General features: G+C 41.3%; 1 protein-coding gene across 3 annotated transcripts in view; it reads right to left on the reverse strand.

The window, feature by feature from the left end:
* Window positions 1–21,116, reverse strand: part of EPB41L4B (erythrocyte membrane protein band 4.1 like 4B) — a 168,278-nt gene extending 147,162 nt beyond the window's left edge. For 2 of the 3 annotated variants that reach the window (XM_033512170.1, XM_015618467.3), the window contains exon 1: window positions 20,734–21,116. In XM_033512170.1, coding sequence (XP_033368061.1) covers window positions 20,734–21,033 — 300 coding nt within the window. In that variant the 5' untranslated portion in view covers window positions 21,034–21,116. The remainder of the gene's footprint in view (window positions 1–20,733) is intronic. The other variant, XM_015618468.3, reaches the window with a different exon arrangement.
* Between the last annotated feature and the right edge of the window lie 229 nt (window positions 21,117–21,345).

The following is a 21,345-nucleotide window of genomic DNA, read 5'->3' on the forward strand; positions in this document are numbered from 1 at the left end:
TCCAGTTACAAATTACTACAATTCTGACATTAGCAGTGACATACTTTCAGCACAAGCTCCTATTTAAATAAGTAGTAAGAAAGTTCACGTTTAGTACCAAGACTGATAGTATGTCACCATATCAACTTGCTTAGAGCCCTTAATTAAAGGGATACACTACAACTTCTTCTTCAGTGCTTTTCTCCACCCCCTACCTCACTTCTTACATCACACCCCTGGGGAAAAGAGAATCATCCTGCAACAGTTAAACATCCTTTCACTGTCACAGGCAGCTATCCTACATTTTTCAGTATGAATGAACACTGGTCTTATACTCATTTCTAAGGCTCATTTACAATACAGCTGGATCAGTTCTTTCCTAGTTCATTTGCTTTCAATAGGGGCTTCATTCTCAATTCAAATGACAAATCGCTCCAGCAACCACACATACACGTGGCTTCCTCAAGCCTGGCATTTTTTAGGTTTAATGAAGCCTTTTAAATGACTGTTGTTTAAATTACTATGTAGCAATATATACATGTTAATTACTTTGGAAGACCTGTGCAAAGTAGACAAGCATTCAACTTTAATACATAAATATTGTGGCCAAGGATGTTTTAGCTATCGAATACAGTTTATACTCTAGAGTTGATTCATTTCATCTTTCATTTACTTTTCTGGCAAAAAGCTTCTAATAACATGAACTAAAAGAACATAATCCCTTAAACATCAGGAATAATACCAACTCTGTTGACCTGAATCTGTTCCCATTAACTTCCTTTATCTGAAAATTGGCACTCATGCTAAATGGACAACATAAATAACAGCATTTAGTGATTGGTGTTTGCTGGATAAGCTCCTCTACTTTTCCAAATTACTCTAGGAGAACAGTATTTTTTAAGTAATTATCTTTTTCAGATACTGCACCCTATTGAATACTTCTTGCTTATTTCGGGCTGCCAGAATTCTTAATTTCAGAAGAAAGATGGCACAGCCATCTCAGTTTCTCAGCAAAATAACACCATAATCTGTACTTTATCTTTGCTAGACCTTTGAATTACACAAAGGACTTTTAAACAATTTATTACTATAAATAACACTGAGCACAGGAGGGAGGAAGCAAGAAGACTTAGGACTGGAATATGTTACAGTTGTGGACCTTGCCTACATTTGTTATTAGCGAAGTGCATGCACATTCAGTGTGTTTAGTCAGCAAGCAAGAGTCCTAATCCATTCTGTGACACTGGAAAAAATGTAGAGGTGATGACTATCAACAGAGAGCTTGTGATCTGGAGCAGCTCAAGGTGTGCACATGATGCAGCCAGCAACAAAGTCACATTCTTACTGCCTTTGCCCTTCCTCTCAATTCCACTGCTCTTTTATTCATGTGACATTTTAAATTAACACAAGGTTCTCAACCTTTACACCACACCTTCCACAGCAGAGGCTTTAGTCTCATTAGTTTCCAGAAACCTTATGTTAACCCTGATTTAAAAAAACAAAACTATGTCAGCATAAAAATTTTAAGGAAAAAAAAATCCAACACTAGAAAATGCAAACATGACAGTTCAACCTAATTTATACAAAGAAAAGATCCTCTGGCTCTCTACTACAGAAATTCTGTAATAACCAGAAATCATTTGACTAATACTTGACAATAGAAGACAATTATCCTAATGACAACAGACAACTTTTCCCCTATTCTATCAAAGAATCATTTTCTTCAGGAATACAATTCTGACTTTACCCAGAAACCTCTCACTTATTCCTCCATTTCTCAAACAGGTACATCCTCAAAGCTGGAAGAACTAAGGTTACAGGTATTTTTGCATTTTCTTGATAAACTCATTATTTATTTTCCCAAGTTCAGGTTTGCTTTTACATCAAGATGGCAGTTTTCCCAACACTGTGGGAAGTACTGTTGCCAGTTTATTAATGTATTGATTTTTAAGTTTCTATCACTTGCTATACCTTTTGGTCCTAGAGCTGTACTTTGAGCTTCCTTTGCCCAAAGCAAGTGCAGAGTGAACCAACACACAATTAAGATGGGAACTCAGGCAAAAATCATCAAAAATACATGTGAAGAGCACAATAGCTTCAGGATGCAAAACCCCAAATTGTTAAGTGCCACGAGTTTGGTTTGTCACCTCAGCCCATCCCCAGATGAGTCACAGTTACTCAAAACAAAGATCATTAGAGCCACAAAGCATACATAACAAATTTTTCTTGAACAACCAGGTGCACTTTAGCATTGCTAGAGCAAAACCACCAAGTTAACTGTGATCTATGAGCAGATCACTGAGGAATGCAGTAGATTTTATTCAACTACACCAAGTGCTCATGTATTTAAAAAAACCCCAGCCCTTTCTCGACTCACATAATCTCATATTTGCACCTATTTCTATGCAAGTTAACAAATACTTTCAAATTATTAAAGGTGGGGAAAACCCTGTACCTGACAATCTCAGATTGATTTTTTTTTTCCTTAGAAATGAGCAGCAAACTGAAGACACATTATTTTTGTCAAAACTGTTATGTGAGCATGCAAATTCAGCACATCAAAAACAAGAATTATGCTGAGCTGCATGGTTTGTTACATCCTTTCTTCCTGTTATAAACAAATTATGATAAATTACACAGGCTTGCAATAGTTAATGCAATTTCTCCTTTAACACAAAAACATAAGAATTCATCATTTTTTTAGAAAAATGCACTTTGAATGGATTGCTATAAGCTCTTCAGTTTCTAACTTCTGTATTTTGCAAATAATCTTTTCATGTGTTAATGCTTAACATTCCATTTAACTAAATCCAAGTATCAGTAAGGTTATAAAAACTAGTTTAACCCATATTTTGATTTATTTTTTTCACTAAGCTAGAAGATATGGTCTTATTCACTAGAAGGCCTAAGCAGAACAACTTGTCAAATCTTTTCCCACAGGTTAAAGAAATTCTGCCCACTGAAATAGCAAACTCCAGAGCATCATAAAGGTCTCTACAACTTGACTGTCTGAGGAATACTTCCTTTGTAAAGTCTCCATAAAAGCCTGTTTACAACATTACTCCTCACTTAATCAAAACAAATACAGTAGTCCTACTTCGCTTATTGTCTAAAATTACATTAGCAGTCTGAGGTTGGCAGCATCACTCTCCCGCCTTATTCTTAAGAGACACTTTTACGGATGATAGCCAGCAGGTATGCCTTCCAAAGGAACGAGATTTCTACCACTGGTTTACTTTTTGAAGGAGACAGACTCCTCAAAATCTAGATAAAGTTAGGACACAAGCAGTGAAGACTTCAACACACTCTCATCAAATACCAAAACCACACTTCAGATCGTAAGAAACAAGTTCTAGCCTTGAAACATTTCTAAGAAAAGATGAAGTTCAAGACAAAACATCAAGAGGAAAGAGCAGGCTCCAGCAGATGTGAGAAGATAATTACCTCTTGACTAACTCATGACCCACAGCCCCTATGGAAGTACACATGCTGTCTACCAGGCTAGAAAACAATATGCTATGAGCCTGGCACATCAGAACTGGGTATTTCAGATTCAGAGAATGAAACAAAGTGAACAGAAATGGCCTGAGAAGGACAGACATTGGGAGAGACAGGTTATTTCAGTTAAAGGCATAGCAACAACAAAACTCAGCTAAAGCACCAGCTGCATTTAAGTAACAATCTTTGATACGTTGGCCAGGGCAGTTTAATCAGATGGGAAAGGATTGCCATGGTAAAATAAACGTCCTCAGTATCAGCAGCATGAAGTTCAGAGAAAGCTGCAGTGATCACCAGGCAGATTCTTAGTTATCTATGTATCAAAAGAGTAGAACATCCATATCTTTTAAGTACTGACCAGCAACACATGAGGAAAAAAAATTAACTGGAGACAACACTAAGAAAACCATGAATCTAGTGCTTAAGAGCAAGAACAACTGAACAGAAGTCTTCCAATTCACAAGAACACACCTACTACATTGTGACTGGCAAATCTGTAAAGAAAGTGTATTAGAGCGTTTTAGATTATGCACAACCATTAGATTATGTAAGAGCATCCCATTTAAACTTAGCTGGTTTTGATTTGCTTTACACTCACAGTGAACTAGTAATTTGTGTGTTTAGACAAGTCATAAACTTAATAAGAAAATAAGTCTAACAGGTAAGATGTTCAAAGTCTCAAGTTCTATTCTGATGCATTTTTAACAGGCAAATTGGTTCTCTCTCCCTCTCCGCAGAATCTCCCAGAAGCAGCAGACAGGTTTAACAAAAGTCTCAAAGAAATCAGAGGTCTTAACTTCATAAATTTGAAACTGCCTCCCCAACCTCCCTCTTCCACCCTGTTAATTGGGCTGGGGAACGTTCAAAACAAATTTTATCCAGCAATTAGAAAAGTTCATGACAAAGATTTTCTGTCATATCAGGTATGTAACAAGTCACTAATAAATAACTATAATACCTATAATCTGTCTAGATTAGCTGTAGCACAGACAGATTTGTATTTTAGCAAATTATCAGCTTTGCCTATGTTTTATCACTGTTCTTAACCAAATTCTACACTGCCAGCTTCATGCAAAAAGAGGTGCTTTTAATTTAGGGTTATTGGGTCTTCCACAAGTAAAGCTCATATCTTCTACCCTACAAGGTTATCACAAGACAGTCACCTCAATTCAATAAAGAATGTCAAAGTAGAAAGAACTTTGTACTGTAACACTGCAATACCTTTAGTCAGCTCCCACTATTTGTGTAAGGTGAAATTCTGCTTTTAGAACAAAGTCCAGATAAAGAGGCATTATAACTAAACTTGTTTCCTCAGTCTCACACAGTCAAGGGGCTTTGCATCTACAGAATATGTCTTAAGTATCTAGACTTCAACATTCTAATTTCTCCCTCCAGCAGTGTTTCAGATCCTCTTTTGGCCAGTACAGAACTCAAACATTTACTCCCAAAATGCAATAGCAATAGTTTGCAGGGGCTTTCCAGACAAGAATCTGTACAGACGAATATGTGGGTGCAGAAAGAGCAATCCAGAACCGTATCAAGAAGCACGACAGAGCAACCTTACTGAAGCTGTTGAATACACTCTACCAAACCCACATACTCCCACGACTCTGCTCGAGGTCACCACTTCCTGTGCAACACCACACCTTTATCTCAGTCACTGCAGCTCAGCATCTCCCATGATTTAAACTCATATCTGGTTACTCAGCAGACCCTTCTGTCAGTTTAGTCACAGAGTGAGACGGCTAAAGGCAATAACATCTTAGGCAATCTCCAGTAATCTTTTCTGCAGCAGTTTATCAGAGCCTCAAGTCTCCTGTCCAGATGGGGATAACAGACATTGTCACCTTACTACCCAGACAGTATAACACCTCCAAAGATGCTTTGGGAGTATCACAAGAAGGAGCAAATGCCTGCACCTTAAAATAAATAAATATTTTTTTTTTTAAATCTGATATTAAATTGGAAACCTTCACCCATGAACACTAAAACCAACACCTCCAAACTCTGGTCAGCATCAGCCTTTAAATTTCGCAGATTCAGGTTGATCTCCCTCACCCCAAAGCTGCACCACAACAGTCCTGACCGTAAATGGATGCAGGCATGCATGTACACAAAGAAGCACCAGATGGCCTGGGAACTCTGTTTTCTTTAGCATTTTGAAAACAGAATTTATCCCACAAGCCACCAAGCAAACACAACTACTTAGTCACAAGAAAGAAAATCCTGAAGGAAATTTTTTTTCTGTGGTTTTCTCCTCAAAAAAAAAAAAAGAAAAAAAAAGTTTATTCAAATGTTTAAAATAGTTGTCATTCTAGTAGAAACCTGTCATTTTAATGTAACTCGTGTACTTGGAAGTAAAAGCATATTTTCCACTGGAACACTTTCAGCATGACTCAGAGCCATCAATTTGTTCTTTCAAGATAAATAATCTTCCACCTGTTTCTTAAAAAGCACTGATTTAGATCATGCTCTTAAACAAAGCTTCCTTCCATAAATGCAGTAATTTAATAGTAAACCTTAAAAGGTTAATTTGGAAAATATAACATGAAGTCAAATTCATCCATACTCTACTTTCCAAGTGAGAGACTAAACTAAAAATAATTAAGGTATTAGAAATGGAAAGATAAAACTTAATTGACATTTATTCACAATTAAGAATTACTGAATTTGTAGTAGCGAGACCCATTTCTGGAATATCTGTAAACAGAGATCTACAATTAAACTCAGACCACCTGAATTTTCGGGATCCCTGATAGATTAAGAATCCAGGCTCTGCTCAATGCAGCAGTCATCTTCCCTGAACAGCATAGTTTCCTTCCACCTCACCTGCAGCCAGCCTTCAAGGGATAAGGGATGCACTCCATCATAGGATATCCAGATCAAGTAATGACCCTAGGACCAACTTTTCAGTCCTGGTCACATTTGAAGCTCCACTGGTGAAGCCTAGACAAAGATGACTTTCTCTAAAATTCCTAGTGTCTTTCTAAATTCAGTATCAGCTTTGTTATTCTTATCAACTCTAGCTCCGTTTTAGATTCTGAAAATAAAAACTAGAGACAGCTGGGTCCAGTCAGCAATGGATTAGATAACAGCAGCATAAATTATACCACTCATCATGATCTCAAGAAAATTGTCTCATAAACCAAGTCTAATCTCTTCCTCCACAGAACTACACTGTTATTTCATTACAGCAATAAGAAACCTTAGATAAATTTCTGCAAGATCTCTGGCTTTGGAGCAGATGAGTTCTTGCAGATCTAGTTTGAACTACTGGCCACAATTTCCATCCCTGAACAACAGGACTGCATCAACCAAGCACTTACTTCTTCTCCATTTCACTCTAACCTGTCTTTCTTTGGTGGGGCAGACCAGAAGCACTCACATGGCCAAGCTATGACAGCACCAAGTACATGAATCAATCCATTCCTCAAGTGATTACTTAGAGCCTCATGGCCCAACTGAACAACATGGGCTGTAGCAGAACTTTCACTTTAAGGAGCTCCTGTGCCCTCTGTTTACTGCTTGGGCCTTTACTTATGCCATACTTTAAACAAATTTCTGACATTCATTACTGCAAATGCCTGTTTTATTTTTGTTTGTTGTTTTGTTGGGGTTTCTTTTTGTTTTTTGAAACATCCCTGGGTCTGATCCCTGACCTGCCTTTCAGCACAGCCCCACAAACAGCTGAAAGGACAGGTGTCTGTCAACAGCACCATGGTGGGATGAGTGTTTCAAATTAAACTGACCACAAAACACCCATACTCTCAAAAAACAGCTGATGAGTCTGACAGAAGCAAGCATAAGCATTCCTAAAATAGATGCGTGTAGCTCACAAGAGGCAGATTTAAAAAAAAAAAAAAAATCACGAAGGAAAGAAGGAAAGCAGCCAGCAAGAAGCACTGTCAGTGCAACCCTAAAGTGTTCTGCTCACAGTCACCAGTTTTCCCTGGGAGGGAACTAATAAAATTACTCCTGCTGAACAAAACTGGCACAGTAGCAGGAAATGATGGGTCTTGTTAGTTGTACATACTGATTTGCAAATCCTGGGGATGCAGAACCACATAACACACTGTAGCTGAATTCAGTGAAATCACAGGTCACACAGAGAGGAACGTGAGTTTCACTTGCACTCACTAGGTCAAAGACAGCGCCCTGACTTTCAGCAGCACTGCACAAACCTTGGTATAACAACAGAAAAACAATGGACTGTGACCTCTCAGTGTAACATTACAGCCAAGAAAACAAACAAGGGAACATTAGGTAAGAAGCAATGCCATTTCACATTACATTCAGCAAACCATTGTAACACAACACTGCTGTTCCCAGCTCAAATACCTGCACTTTATTCACAAAGTCAGAAAAAAAGCTATACACAATATTTCTGAGCCTAAAAAGCATCTGTAAATAAATTTAGTTTTTATCTACTTAGACACAGAAAAGACTAAGAGGTGGCATGTGTATGAATTTCACATACCTGCATATGGAGAATATTTTTTTCCCATAGCTCCATGACTTTTTGCTGCTTGCCTGCTCAAGTACCAAGATGGGATAGCAGAGACCATAAAAATATAAGGTACAATAAAAGACCAATTATTATACTCACAAGTCCACATGCAACATGAATAAGTAACTGCTTCTCATTAAAGACTCTTAAAGACAGATAAACTAATGAGATCCAAGGAGAGCACTGATGGTAAAAAAGTGACAGGCTTAAAACATACTCTTGGAAGAAATTCTAGAGACTGATCAAGGAAGGGAAACAGATTAAGTGTTCACAATGACCCTTTCTGACCTGAAACAAAGCTACAGTTCAGATCCTATTTACATGCCACCCATATAACTCTCCTCAATATAAAGTGACAGAAGAAATGCTGTCTAGGAGAATAGTCACTTGACTTCCATTTAACATCATCCTAACCAGGAACCAGCAGCCTCACAATGGCTTTTGAGATACAAAAAGGCACTCATATATTTTCATGGTAGAACCACAGAGTCATTAAGGTTGGAAAAGATCTCTGGGAGCAAGTCAAAACACTACCCTAACACTGCCAGGTCCACCACTGGAGCATGTATCTAAGCATCGCAACACATGACATTTTTTCAACACTTCCTGGGATGGTGATTCCACCACTTTCCCAGGCAGCCCATTAGAATGCCTGACAACCTGTTCAGTGAAGAAATTTTTCCTAACACCAAATCTAAACATCTCCTGGTACAACTCGAGGCCATTTCCTCTTGTCCTATCACTTGTTCAGGATAGAAGTATCTCTTCTGGAAGAAGAGACTGGCCCCCACCTGTCTACACCCTCTTTTCAGGCAGCTGTGGAGCAGTAAGGTCCCTCCTAAACCTCCTAGAACATCAGCCCTACACCCAGCCTCCCACAGCCTGGTCTGCCTCTCAGAGAGCTTCCGCTACCATCTGTGCAGAGGTAGAGATTTTGGCATTTCACAGAAGATACCTTCCAAGCAAAGCAGACAACAGTCTCAGAAGCAGAGGAAGTGATCACATTTTGTCCCTCCAGAACCTCACTGAATTCATCTTTTGCTTTCAGAGACATTTTTTCAGCACCACAAACTAGAGTTGGATCACACAGGGTCAGCCTGCTGTTTCCAGTGAGCACTTTCACATCTTGCACAAGACAAGAGAAACAAAAGAAACAAAAGAACTTCGTCCTCCACCTCACCTGTATCAGCTCTGCAATGCAGACAGATGACTGCACCATTTAAGAAACCAGTACAAAAAAAAAAACCAACGTAGTTTTCTAAGACTCAAAAGGAAAGCTGAGAGAAAAGCTTCCTTCCCATATACAGGGTCTTGAAGTCTAATCCAAAACTTGTGCAAGGAAAGTAGGCAGTGCTGCCCAGTGAGCTACTGTCTGTAAGGAGAGCTCCTCAGGCCTGAAGCTTTTCACAGGATCTATATTTGCTGGCTTCCACAAGTCATTTCATGCTGTCCCAGTCTTGACAGCCTTATCTTGTTAAGGAGGTTAGTGCACATGCAATAAAGAGGAATTCATATTCTTTAAATGTTTCCCTATCTCTCTCTCACAACCTAACCAGTTTTCCCTGTAGCTTGCAAGAAACAACTTTTCCAAACACCTTACTGAAGATTTTGGTATTATGTAAAAGCTCTATCTGCCTTGAATTAAGAAGTAACTTTTGATTTCAGTAAACAGTAAGATGCCTTCCTGAATGCAAAAGAAGCAAAATTTTGAGCCAGAACTTGCACTGCAGCTTTCCCACTCACAGCAGCTCCTGAAAGTCACAGCATCCTCACACAGAGGTGTCACACAGAGGTTCTTCAGACTCTTTTCTCTTCCTAGGAAGCTTCCAGCACACAGCTGGGAAAGTTCTCCCCTCCTGGCATTACACAAATGCTGAGAAACTGGCAGCTTTTACAGGGAAAAATCTGCTTTCCAAAACAGAATTTGGATGAACAGTATTTTCTATTTACAAAAGAGCATATCTTTCTGCTTTGTTTGACAATTTTTCAAGATTCTGTTCATACTGGAAATGCTACCAGACGATCTGTTTTGCTCTGTCAAAGTGAGATGAAATTCTTCAAGAAGAAACCATTCTATCAGTAGCTAATACAATAACATGTAGGGGGATGAAATCATGGTCTGCTTTCCTGACCATAACAATGTTGTTAAATCAAAACATTTCCTGAAACAGATGAACTTTTTTTTGCAAAATACATTTTATGATCAAATCACAGGCCAAAATATCCTGGGTGTTTAATGTGAAAATACATCAAAATCTAAGCACATGAAGTGTAAAATGAGAATATATGCTGGCAAATTTCAATAGCAGCAAACAAAACCCACTTGTTTTTGTTTCACAGCACTGAATTTTTCTATTCCCACTCCTTCCTGAGAAATGCAGTCATCAACTTAGGCCCATTTTTTTGCTAATATACAGACAAATGCTCCAACTCCTTCCTCATTTTTTTCCATCTTTAAAGTAAAGATCTTTATTTTCTAAAGCCAGAAATGATGCACCATTAAAGCTTTACTACAGGATAAATTTGAATGAATATAATGCATCAACATGCTACACAGGAAAAAAGAAAATTGTAAGTAATATCAAGAAAGAGGGGATGTCTCAGAGAATTCAAGGGAAAACAGGAAGGCAATGGGTAAATAACATCATCTTGTTTTCCATTCTAAGTTTAAGAATACTGTATAAAATATTTGTTGTTGAGATTATTTCCTCATAGATTGATCTCCCAAAACGTATTATACACCTTTCATGAACTAAACCCCTTTAATTAAAATAAAAATTCCTCTCCAAGTGCCTACTGTTTGCAATAGTTTGAGTTTTCATGCCCCAAAGGCTCACTGATTTTCACACCTAAAAACAAGGAGTTTGATTTTATAAGTTTCGAAACAGTTCACTGAACAGAGAAAAACCAAATGTGAAATATCATTGTAAGAGAAGAAGGGAATGAAGGGAGACAGAGCATACACACAGGCTGATAATAGCTTAAGCAATCAGCTTAAAGGAGAAAGGGAGAAGTGCTACAGTCAACATTTAATGGCTTCACTGGCCTCTGTAAAAGGCATCAGTGGTCTCTGCTGTCTTAGTAAGCAAGTTCCCCCCATTAAAAAGAAAACCCATCAAAATTAACATCTTCTAATTAACTGGAAGTCAAGAACAAAACTCCAGTGAGCAGAACTAATAGTGCCAGGGCACCCGTGGAGCCTCCCTGCAGCTGGCTGCTCCCAGCCCCAGCTCGGCCTTGGCAGGCGAGACTCGCGGGCCGACTTGAGACAGTGGGAGCGGGGCTGGAAATGCTCCTCCTCAGGGAAAGCGGATGCCAGCCACAAAGAACAACATTTCCTGCCACCCTCTCTTCATTGCTGAACAGCAGGGAAAGAAACTGCATCAAACCCAGCAATGTGAAACAGCAGGAAGAGGGAGGAAAAGAAATTAAGTCTTTTGCACGACAAAGTTATATTGTTACGCTGTTAAACCAGCTCGTTCCTCCACAGAGCTAAGGCAGGACGTCTGAATTCACATCTCTTTTCAAAGCCCAAAAAATGAGAGAAAAGTGGATGCTGCCCACTGGACTTTACACTTGCAGGGTGCTGCCCTTCCTTGCGATACGACCTACTTTGAAGAATACCACCGCTCTTCACTTATTTGCTTAATTCAAAGAGATAACAGACTCATCATTCATCATCTCTCAAAGCAAAGCACTCATGGAAGGTTCATTATTCAGGAAGAATTTCTACTCAGTAAGTAGCTTGAATATAAAATCTCCACACTGAGGATCAGCATCTCTACTGAATAGTGATCTTTATTGCACCACAATGATTGCACTGAACACTGGTGTGCTCAGACCTGCTTACGAAAATGGAAGTTCTTGAGTTTGGTCTTTTACATAAATGTAAGCTCTTAATTTAAAATCGTACCGTTATCATAAATACAGGAACCACTAACAAGTTATTAAAGAGATTTGTTTAAATGACAGAAAGCAGCCTTGACCAATTCTCAATGGAAACAAGGGAGAAGAAGGAAAAAAATTCATAGGACTGCTTCTTTTCTCAGGAAATTTGGAAAATAATTATTTGCATGGTTAAAGCAGGTAACGTTTGGACCTCATACCAACAAGAGAGATGTGATGCAGCTAGCCTGTTAACATTATTTATCAAAATTAAAGTGAGAATTTGTTCAGAGCCTGGGATAATTGTAAAGCTTAACAAAGAAAACTGACGTTGTTTATCATCCAATAACCTACAAGACCTCACATAGTGAAATGCATGCAATAGAAAACTTTAAACTTAAGAGTGAGAAGCATTATCCTTGTTTAGTCTCAGTTGAAGACAAAAAAGAAACAGGTGTTTTCCCAGTCAAGACTGCTAAATTACAAAAATCCTCTCAAGTCTACATTTATTTTAGATATATACATACACATAACATACCAATGAAAATAATGCATACAATCAATTACTAATGCTACAAAAAACTGAGAAAATCATTATTTTCAAACAGTCACAAAAGAATTAATCCTCATATAAGTTATCCTTCAAAGTTATCTTACAGTCCAGAATAATTTAATTACAGGTCACAATCCATAAATGGTAGCACTGCTTTTCTAACTCTATATTTGATTCCACTATGTTCATATAAAGTGAAGCTCTTCAAAAGAAAGTACCAATATTCTCCATGTATCTGTGTAGAGTTATTTGTAATATTTCACAAACATTAATTAAACTGGCTCTTCTGTTAGTATTTCCAGTCTCATCATACAAACTGTATCAAATGTATTAAGATAATGAAATACAGAATAAGTTTAATATGCTTGTTAGCATACTTAAAGAAAGGAACGGAAGAGGAAAAAAAAAATTACAACATTTGGTATTTGTTTGGATAAACTATCTGTGGTTCCATAACAACAAGGATGGGAAACAATCTGAATCTGTAACGATCAAAACCAAACAGTCAACATAAATTAACTCTTAATATTTTTCATGCTTCATAGCCAGAATCTGAGTCTAACTTCAACAAATATTTCAAAATAATCTCATCACAATATAGCTAATGGACCAGGACACATTTAAATTGATGCATAGAAATAAATGGAAATAGTAAGTCAAATGAAGAGCAGATGGTCACTCTAAACACTTCATTACCCTCCAACCCTTTGATTTCTAATGCAGAAAAAAATAAAAGAACATTTACTATAGCCTACATTGGAAAACAAGTACTAACAACCCCTTGTTTCTCAAGTATTTAAAATACTAACCCAGAAACACTGTACATACTGTTAGCAGCTGTTGAGTTCATCCTTCTAGGAAAAAAACGGTATTGTTTGTACTTATCCTTCTATTTACTTTGCAAAGAGCCTACAAACTCAATGATGTTTATGTTCTCCCTTCTTCTCTCTACCTCCTGTACAAATCATTTGAGTTTTCAGGTCCATTTTGATGTCCCGTGTGAAACCATACATTTTTGAAGTATGGAGGTTTAACCTTTGAATTAATTATTTCACCAATAGCTCCCAGTGTTTCCCTAATGTCAGCTCTACACATGTTGACAACAAGCTGTCCTCAACCTGCACCGTTTGTGCCTGGGCAGTCAGGGCACTTAGGCGAGTCAAGCTGGCTGAATGAGCTGCCGAGCCAGCCACAGACTCATGGCCACAGCAGGGAAACTGAGGAGCATTTCAACTTTCTAACAGCTGCAGAAAGCCACAGAAATTTTCTAAACTAGTAAGAGGGAATAGGACAGAGAATTATGCTCAAGCCCCAAACCAGAAGGAAGCAGACCTCTAATGCTCTTTAAAATGCCTCCCATAAGAGATTCCTCACAGCTAGCTAGCTGCTCCTGGGAGGAAAACAAAACCACGTTTACAGACCGAGAAAACAGAGTCAAGAAAAGGAAAACCCACAAAAATAAAGGAAATCTGCTCTTATTAAAGAGAAAATTCATTAGGTATCATGCTAGTAATACTAGCATAGATGATATCCACACAGAAAAAGTACAGATAATTGCTCAAGGAGGAGACTGCAAATGAAAAGGGATTGTTGAAATGGTTGGGAATTAAACAAAAAAAGCCCTGAATTGCAAAATGAACTTATGCTTGAAGAAGGTGAGGCACTAAACAAGGCCAGCCTCTCAGAGAAAGTTACATAAAACATGTATTTACAGAGGCACTACAAATAGGAGCAGAAGGAAGTTCACGAAGACAAAGCATGTGCAGAGAAGCAGGAGTGGAGATAGCTATCCCATTTCTGTTTCAGAAAAGAAACAGATGAACAATACATCCCTTACTTTATACATAGTTAGACAGTTACGTATATAGTCTCTTCAGCTTTTTTTCTTCCTGTACCATCTTCTGCAATCCAAACAAAACTAGTCCTCTGCTTGCTCTTACACATGTACTGAACTTCTAAAGTCTCTTTGCTCCTATATTTCTTGCCTCACAGGAACTTTTTATATGCCCAGATGATCTTTTTCCTCTTCAGGACTCCTACTATGAGCCTGAAGATACAGGCTCACCACCCAGCAATATAGGTTAGAACAGAACCACTGGAACAAAACCCCAAAACATATTAGATGTACACTGTTGACAAAAATGTTCCTGTATCATCAAACTGTTCTGTAACTTTCCTTCTTATAGACCCTCTCCCTTCAAATCCGTGGTGGTCTTCAAAGTTCCTCCAAGGTTTGCTATTGGATAGGTAAGCTCAGTGCAAATACCTGCTATGAAACACATTTTTGTGCTAATAAACGAGAGCCACAGTGACATTTCACATGGTTACTCTCCTAAGCATAGCTGTCTTCCAGTCGACTGCAAAAAGCCTTCTGAAAGAATATATACAACAACCTTATCTTCTCCCCATCTCTCCACCAGAAAATTAGTACCAGGTGCTCTTACTTTTGCATTATACTGCTCTCATCACTGGCTTTCTCCCCCACCCTGGTTGTCAACTCTTTGCAGCAGCACTCCTGCCATCCTGTCTATCTGTATTACACTGAAAAATTGTATTGGTTTTCATTAATAACTAATGGAACTCACAAGCAGAATTTCTCTCACATATGCCAAAACAAAGCACTGCTTTTTGTCTTCTTTTTCTACTATGTACTCCTTTTCCTACTGTGTTTCTTTTACCTGCTGTAGATTTATTTGGGATGTTTGGCAAGCACTTCAAGGGCCAAAAATTCCCACTTCCCCCTCAAGAGCCTAACATTATGCATTTCTGAAGCATGGCTGCAGTCACGTATGCACACCCCATCTCATTTCTCTCTCTGGGGCTGTGCATGTTCCTGATTCTGTATGTGATTGTACTATGAATGCCTCTCACACACCTTCAGCACACGCTGCAGCAATGCATCAAGGCATATGGAACAGGGATAACATAATTAAAGGTTATTACCGCCAGACAACACATTGAGTTCTAGCTACAGCTGCTTAATCAGAGCTGTAAGGTACTCAAAAGGCATTGCAACGTGAACTGAAGAAGCAAAATTATCCAACCTCTTCTACCAACAGAGCCTGATCAGTTTATGAAGGAATTAACTGGTGCTGGTGCTCGCAGGAGCTCATGAACGCGAGAGGCCTTTCCCTTTCCAATGTTGCAAACATGCTTTTAACATTTTCCAGCAAGTACTCTAATTTTATGCTGTTGAAAGGTAATTTCTGCATAAAGACAGCATATTACCAATTTTATAAGTGATAAAAGCTTTAATGACTTCATTGAAAATCCCATCACCCATGTGATGGAACACATCTGTTGGAGGGGTGTGTAACTCCTTAGTTAGGAAACTCCAGAGCATGACATGAATCCATGTGTCTACATGCATATTAGTGCATTTCTCTAGAGTTAATATTTATGAAACATTGTTTGGAAGTCATGTGTGATATAAAAGAAAGAAAAAATGAGTTGGACTTCTTTCCTGAAATTTATAACTTTATCAAGTCAAATACACTAATCAGTAAAACTGAGATGACTGCTCAAGAGTTAATTTAACATTTATATTTAATGTAAGCATAGAGGCCAGACAGCAATTTTTGCTATGTTCATGTTACCCCAATAAGAAAAGACTACAACACATAGCAGATCAGAGATTAGTTGAAGAACATTTACTATTCCTATCCCTATCCTGAAGTGTTTCCATAGCAGCCAAAACAATTATTAAAACAGATACACCAAAAGGAAGGCAAAGAAATAATATAAAAGCCATTCATCTGAAAATAATTTACAGATTTGAAGAGTTATATTTGAGTTGTTGATTAATTTAATCCTTAAACATTACACACTTTCTAATAGATCACGGGAGTCTCTGTAATGGTTGTTCACAGTAGCAGAGGAATTTATCAGACCAAGAAGATTTTTAGGAAGAAGTATTTATAACAGACAACATGTTGACTGCTGTGGATTCACATCACGGATAATGTAAGGTATATTAGATCTGCTTTGCAGGATGAGGATTTTCATAGTGGAGGAAGCTTACTATTTGCTGCTTCTTTTTATCCCACTTAAGGCTACAGAAAGCTAAGAACATCTACAAATGTTCATTTTCCTCCTGCCCTCCCACAATTTATCAGAAAATACCATTTTATACAGCATTAAGCAACATTAATTCCTGCTACTCTGGACAGTCCCACTGAATAGCCATCTTTCATATTTGCCCTTTAAGCTTTTGTAAGATGCACCTAATTAAAAATCAAAGACTAAGTTTTTAGAAATGTCAACCATCATGCCTTAGAGTTAAGAAAAATTTGGCTTTTTGGCTTTATCTGAGAGCCATCTATGCATTAACTAGCAGACATCACTGCAGCCTAAATGTCAATGCTCTTTCCTTGCATTCTTTCTGTAAGAACACAGCATCACCTACAAACAGTTTTTCTTTCATTAAAGTCACGAGTCCTCCAGAAAAACAGAGGCAAGATTGTTTTGGCAACAGTGAGCAAGTGGCCTTCCATCTACCTACAACCAAGTTGAAAACTCTGACCAGCTCATAGCCTCCAGTGTAAGTCAGAGTACAACAAAAAAGATACTGAACAGGTTCCCAGCGGTAAAAAGAAATACAGAGGCAGCTATGTGTGAGGGAGGGGGGATGGCGTCTAATGGAAGTGTTTTTCTCTTTGCGTCAGTTCTCATCACTGGATTTCAGATGTGCAGGCACGTGGTGTCAGGTCAAGAAGAAGTAATGACACCATTTATGTTCCCCTTCCCATGGGAAATAACCCCACAGCAACAGAACTGGTCAACTGCCACTCAGTCCCGTATAACAGATCCAACCTTAATAGCATTTCACATTCAATACAGAGCCCTGAGGAGCTCCTGGGTTTAAGAAGCCATCCACTGCATTATTCTGTTTAGAAAGAATACTTTTAAAGTACATGATTCTTGACTTAAGAGTGAAGAAAAAAGCCAGCATCATTAAGCAATCCTTGAAATTTCATGCAAGAAGCTGAGTATAGAAACCATTATCCAGGGGTATCTGCAGTGCTCAGAATAATCTTATGTTGACATTTGTGTGGGGGAGCTGGGTACAAAACAAGTTTGTGAAAGCCAGAGAACACCTACAAATGAAAGAGTACACAGCACATAGAAGGGCAGGCTAACAAATGGGGTAGTCCAAGGGCAAAGCACCTGCAGTAAAAAGAATAAAGTGCAAATGTCCCAGTAGAAAGCGGGTGTGGAAGCACAGATAAAGAAGAGATTACTCTAGTTCACTACTGCTGTGCAGCTTACAGAAGAGTGAGCTAAGGAAGAACTTGGAGATCATCAGGGTAGATCTCTGCTTCTGTTACCACCATAAACTGACGAGAGTTTACAAGACATGTTCTTTCTCACACAGACACTATCACACAAACTACAACATTAACCACAAAGAAAGTTATCGATTTACTGATGTAGGATTTCTTTTTCCAACAGCCCCACCTGTAAGAAAACACTGTGGCAGAACCTGGACAAAAGTTTCAGGGTTTCTTTCAGTTTTATTGGTATATTCAAAACAAACAGCACAAAATAAACCCTGAACCTTTTTTTCTGTGTAGATAGCTAGTTTTCCTCCAGTTATGTCTTTTCTGGCACTCCTCCACACAAACAAATAAACCCCATAGTCTTTGAAATCAAATAAACCTCTCAATTACTTCCAAATGAAGACTCAGAGATAGCCTAAAAAGTTGTAGTTGCAAGAGTATTGTGTTCTAATATCAAGAACCTTTTTCAACTAGAAAGGCAAGAGGGGTAGAATGTCAGCATGAAGAGCACATTTTGTAGATGCCAGTATCTCCTGAAGTAAGTGCTTGCAAACACAATCAGCAGCACAGTGAAATCCTCTGCAATCATCTCTGTACTTGACTTCATGAGTAAGCTGCTCATTGGTGATGAAGCCCACACTCCCTCCCTTTAGATAAAATTTGATCTGAAATGAAAGAAAGCACCATACACATTTTTTAAAGAGATGCTACTCAATTCATTCAACTTAACGGGTCCCATACCTCAGCTTCTGAATATTAAAGCACATTCTGTTTCACGCCCTATTCCCATAAAATCTAGACCTGCAAATCTCAGGGAAACTTTACTGATCAACATCTATAAATGGTGCAATGCCTCTTTCAGTTTTTCTAACTCTCAGTGTGGGTGTTACTTTCTGTGAAAGAAAGGGAAAAAAAAAAACCCATGAGGAACAGATATGTAATTCAACAGAACAGTTTCTAATCCTCAAAACACTGACAGCTATTAAATGCTCCAAAGTCCTCCATCAGTCTAGGGATTTGCATGAAAAAAAAAAAGCCAACTTCTTACTCTGTCTTTGGACAACTGAGCTATAACCACCACATGTGCAGCTCACATTCTGACAGCACTGGCAAGTCTTAGCTTCATTTGGAGGTTAGTTCAAGCAAGAATGCTTCACAGCTTCTTTACTGGGCAACACAGGTAGGTCCATGTGTTTTCAGCACTCAAGGACTAAGAGTGTCATTACCTCACTTTCTGATCCTACAAATCCTCAGACTGTCTTTAACGGGCTCTACAGCAAAATCTGACCTTTGATAAATCAGAGTATTACCTTAAACAAAATATTTACCAAGCTTATTGACACAGACCTCTATAAGTAAACCCTTAGCACACTGATAACGATCAAGTCTACTTTATAAAATGTATGTGCTGAGATGCTAGGAGGAGTGCAGCAAGTTGTGAAGGAGATGTGAGGAGAGGAAATATATTAGCATTTCAAATATCTGGAAATGTGCGATGTAGTCTGTAGGCAAGGGAGGCCTGATAATGCTGCAGGCAAGTATCTCTAGGTGGCTCCGTTCACATACTTCTCTATTCACTTGTAAGAGTCTTACTCAATCTCCTCTGTTTCTTTTAAGCAGAAACAATAGGGTTGCCAAAATCCATGTTTTTGTGAAATGATGCCAACATACACAGATGACAGCTAGTATGAAAGGCACCTAACACACATCTTCTAAAGGTACTATGAGAAAAAACTTGCTTTTATACAGGTGGAGAGGAAAGCAGTGCACAATTTGTCAGGTTGTTACATTCACTAAGTTCTCCCACCTGTTTTTGGAGACCAAGCTTAATGGCTGGTCATTATTTGGGTTGGAATGGAAAGAAGATTAAATGTTTTTCAAACATGATAAACTTCCGTACTGTTTCATGGGAAACCTGGGTTTCCCTCCCTCAAGAGGGAGGGAAAAGGTCAGCGAAGAAGGATGCGTGGTGAGTATTTAGAAACTGTGAGGAATAAAAAGAACCAAAACTGCAAACTACCAATACACACCGTGCAGCTGCCTTCAGGATTGATAAAATGACACACAATGGGTTGTGGGGATGCCAAAACACCTACAAGCGCGGCCCAACCTCAGCGAGCAGTCACAAACAACACACGCACAGCCCCGCAGGCCAGCACCGTCCCTTCCTCATTCCTCCTGCACAGCGGCGGCAGGGCAGAAAGTTCAGCGCCGGCAGCGTCCCCGCACCCCCGGAGCCGCTCAGGCTCACCCCTGACCCCGGCCCCGCACCCGGCCGCCACGGGACGGGGACAGCGCCTCGGCCATCCCGGAGGGCCCGTCAGCCCGCCCCGGCAGCGGGGGCGGTGGGCAACAAGAGCTGAGGAGAAGAAGGAGGCGGCGACCCCCCGGAGACCCCGCCGCGGCGGGGGCAGCGCGGCCGCGCCTCGCTCTCCCCGCGGCGCCACAGGTGCTGCGGGGCTGAGGGCTGCGAGCCGCAGGGCAGCGAGGCCAAAGGCACCATTCTCCCCCGCCTGGCACACCGGGATGCCCCCCATAGCCGGCGGTGCCGTCGGGCGGGCTCAGCGGGCGGCCCCCCCGCAGCAGCCGGGGAAAGGCACAGGTAGCGCCCGCACCGCGGGGACGGCCCCTCCCGGCGGGAGAGGCGCCGCGGATGGCAGCGCTGCGAGGGGCTGTTTTCGGCTGCGCAGGAGGGGAGGAGAGTGGGTGCCCCCTCCCCGCTGGCTCCGGGGAGAGGGAAGAAGGGCGCAGACGGCTCCCGCCGGTAGGACGGGGGCGGGCGGCGGTCATGGCGGGGAGGCGCGCCGCGCACCTGGCAGCAGGTGCACGCAGGCGGGGACGGCGGCGAGGGCGCCCGCGGAGGGAAGGACGAAACTAGCGAGGCTTTCCCCGGCGAACGGCGCCTGTTGTGCGGCCGGGGGGGGGCACTCGCAGGTGCCTGTCGCCAGGGAGGGGGGAACGATGCGGAGGAGGGGAGAGGGTAGCTGCAGGCGCCGTTTTGCAGGCGGCGGAGGTAAGCGCACGCTACTCACCGGCAGCTCCACGTTGACTTCGGTCCCGTCCAGGAGAAGGACGCGGCACTGCAGCACCGGCTTGCTGCCGCCGGCCGCCGGGATGTGGACGGGCGCTCCGGCGCTGTGCACGACCCCTCCGGGGAGCGGCGAGGAGGGGAAGCCTCCCGAGCCGACGGCGGCGGCGGCCGCTCCTCGCAGCCCCCCGTCCCGCTCGTCCCCCTCGCCGCCGAGCCCACCTCGCCCGGCTCCGCGCCCGGCTCCTCGCCCGTAGCGCTGCATCGACCGACGGCCAAAGGTCCTGCGCAAGAACCGCAGCATCCTGGGGGCGCCCTGCCCGGCCGCTCACACCCCCGAGCCCGCAGCTCCGCGCCCGGCCCCGCGGCGCCTCCCAGAGCAACGCAGCAGCGCCGCCCGCCGGGAGCCAGCCCGCGCCGGGCGCCGGCCGCACCGCCCCGCCGCCCGCTCCGCCCTCTGCAGCGCCGCCCGGCAGCGGCACGGCGGGGCGGGGCGGGACGCGGCTCCTCCCGCCGCCCCGCACCGGGGTGTGCGACCGGCGCGGCGGGCAGGGGGAGCTGCTGAGGCGGGCGGGCGCCCGCGGGGGAGGCCCCGCAGCGCAGCTGGGAAAGAGCC

The sequence above is a fragment of the Parus major genome, chromosome 2 (genome assembly GCF_001522545.3).
Source record: "Parus major isolate Abel chromosome 2, Parus_major1.1, whole genome shotgun sequence".
Taxonomy (NCBI): domain Eukaryota; kingdom Metazoa; phylum Chordata; class Aves; order Passeriformes; family Paridae; genus Parus; species Parus major.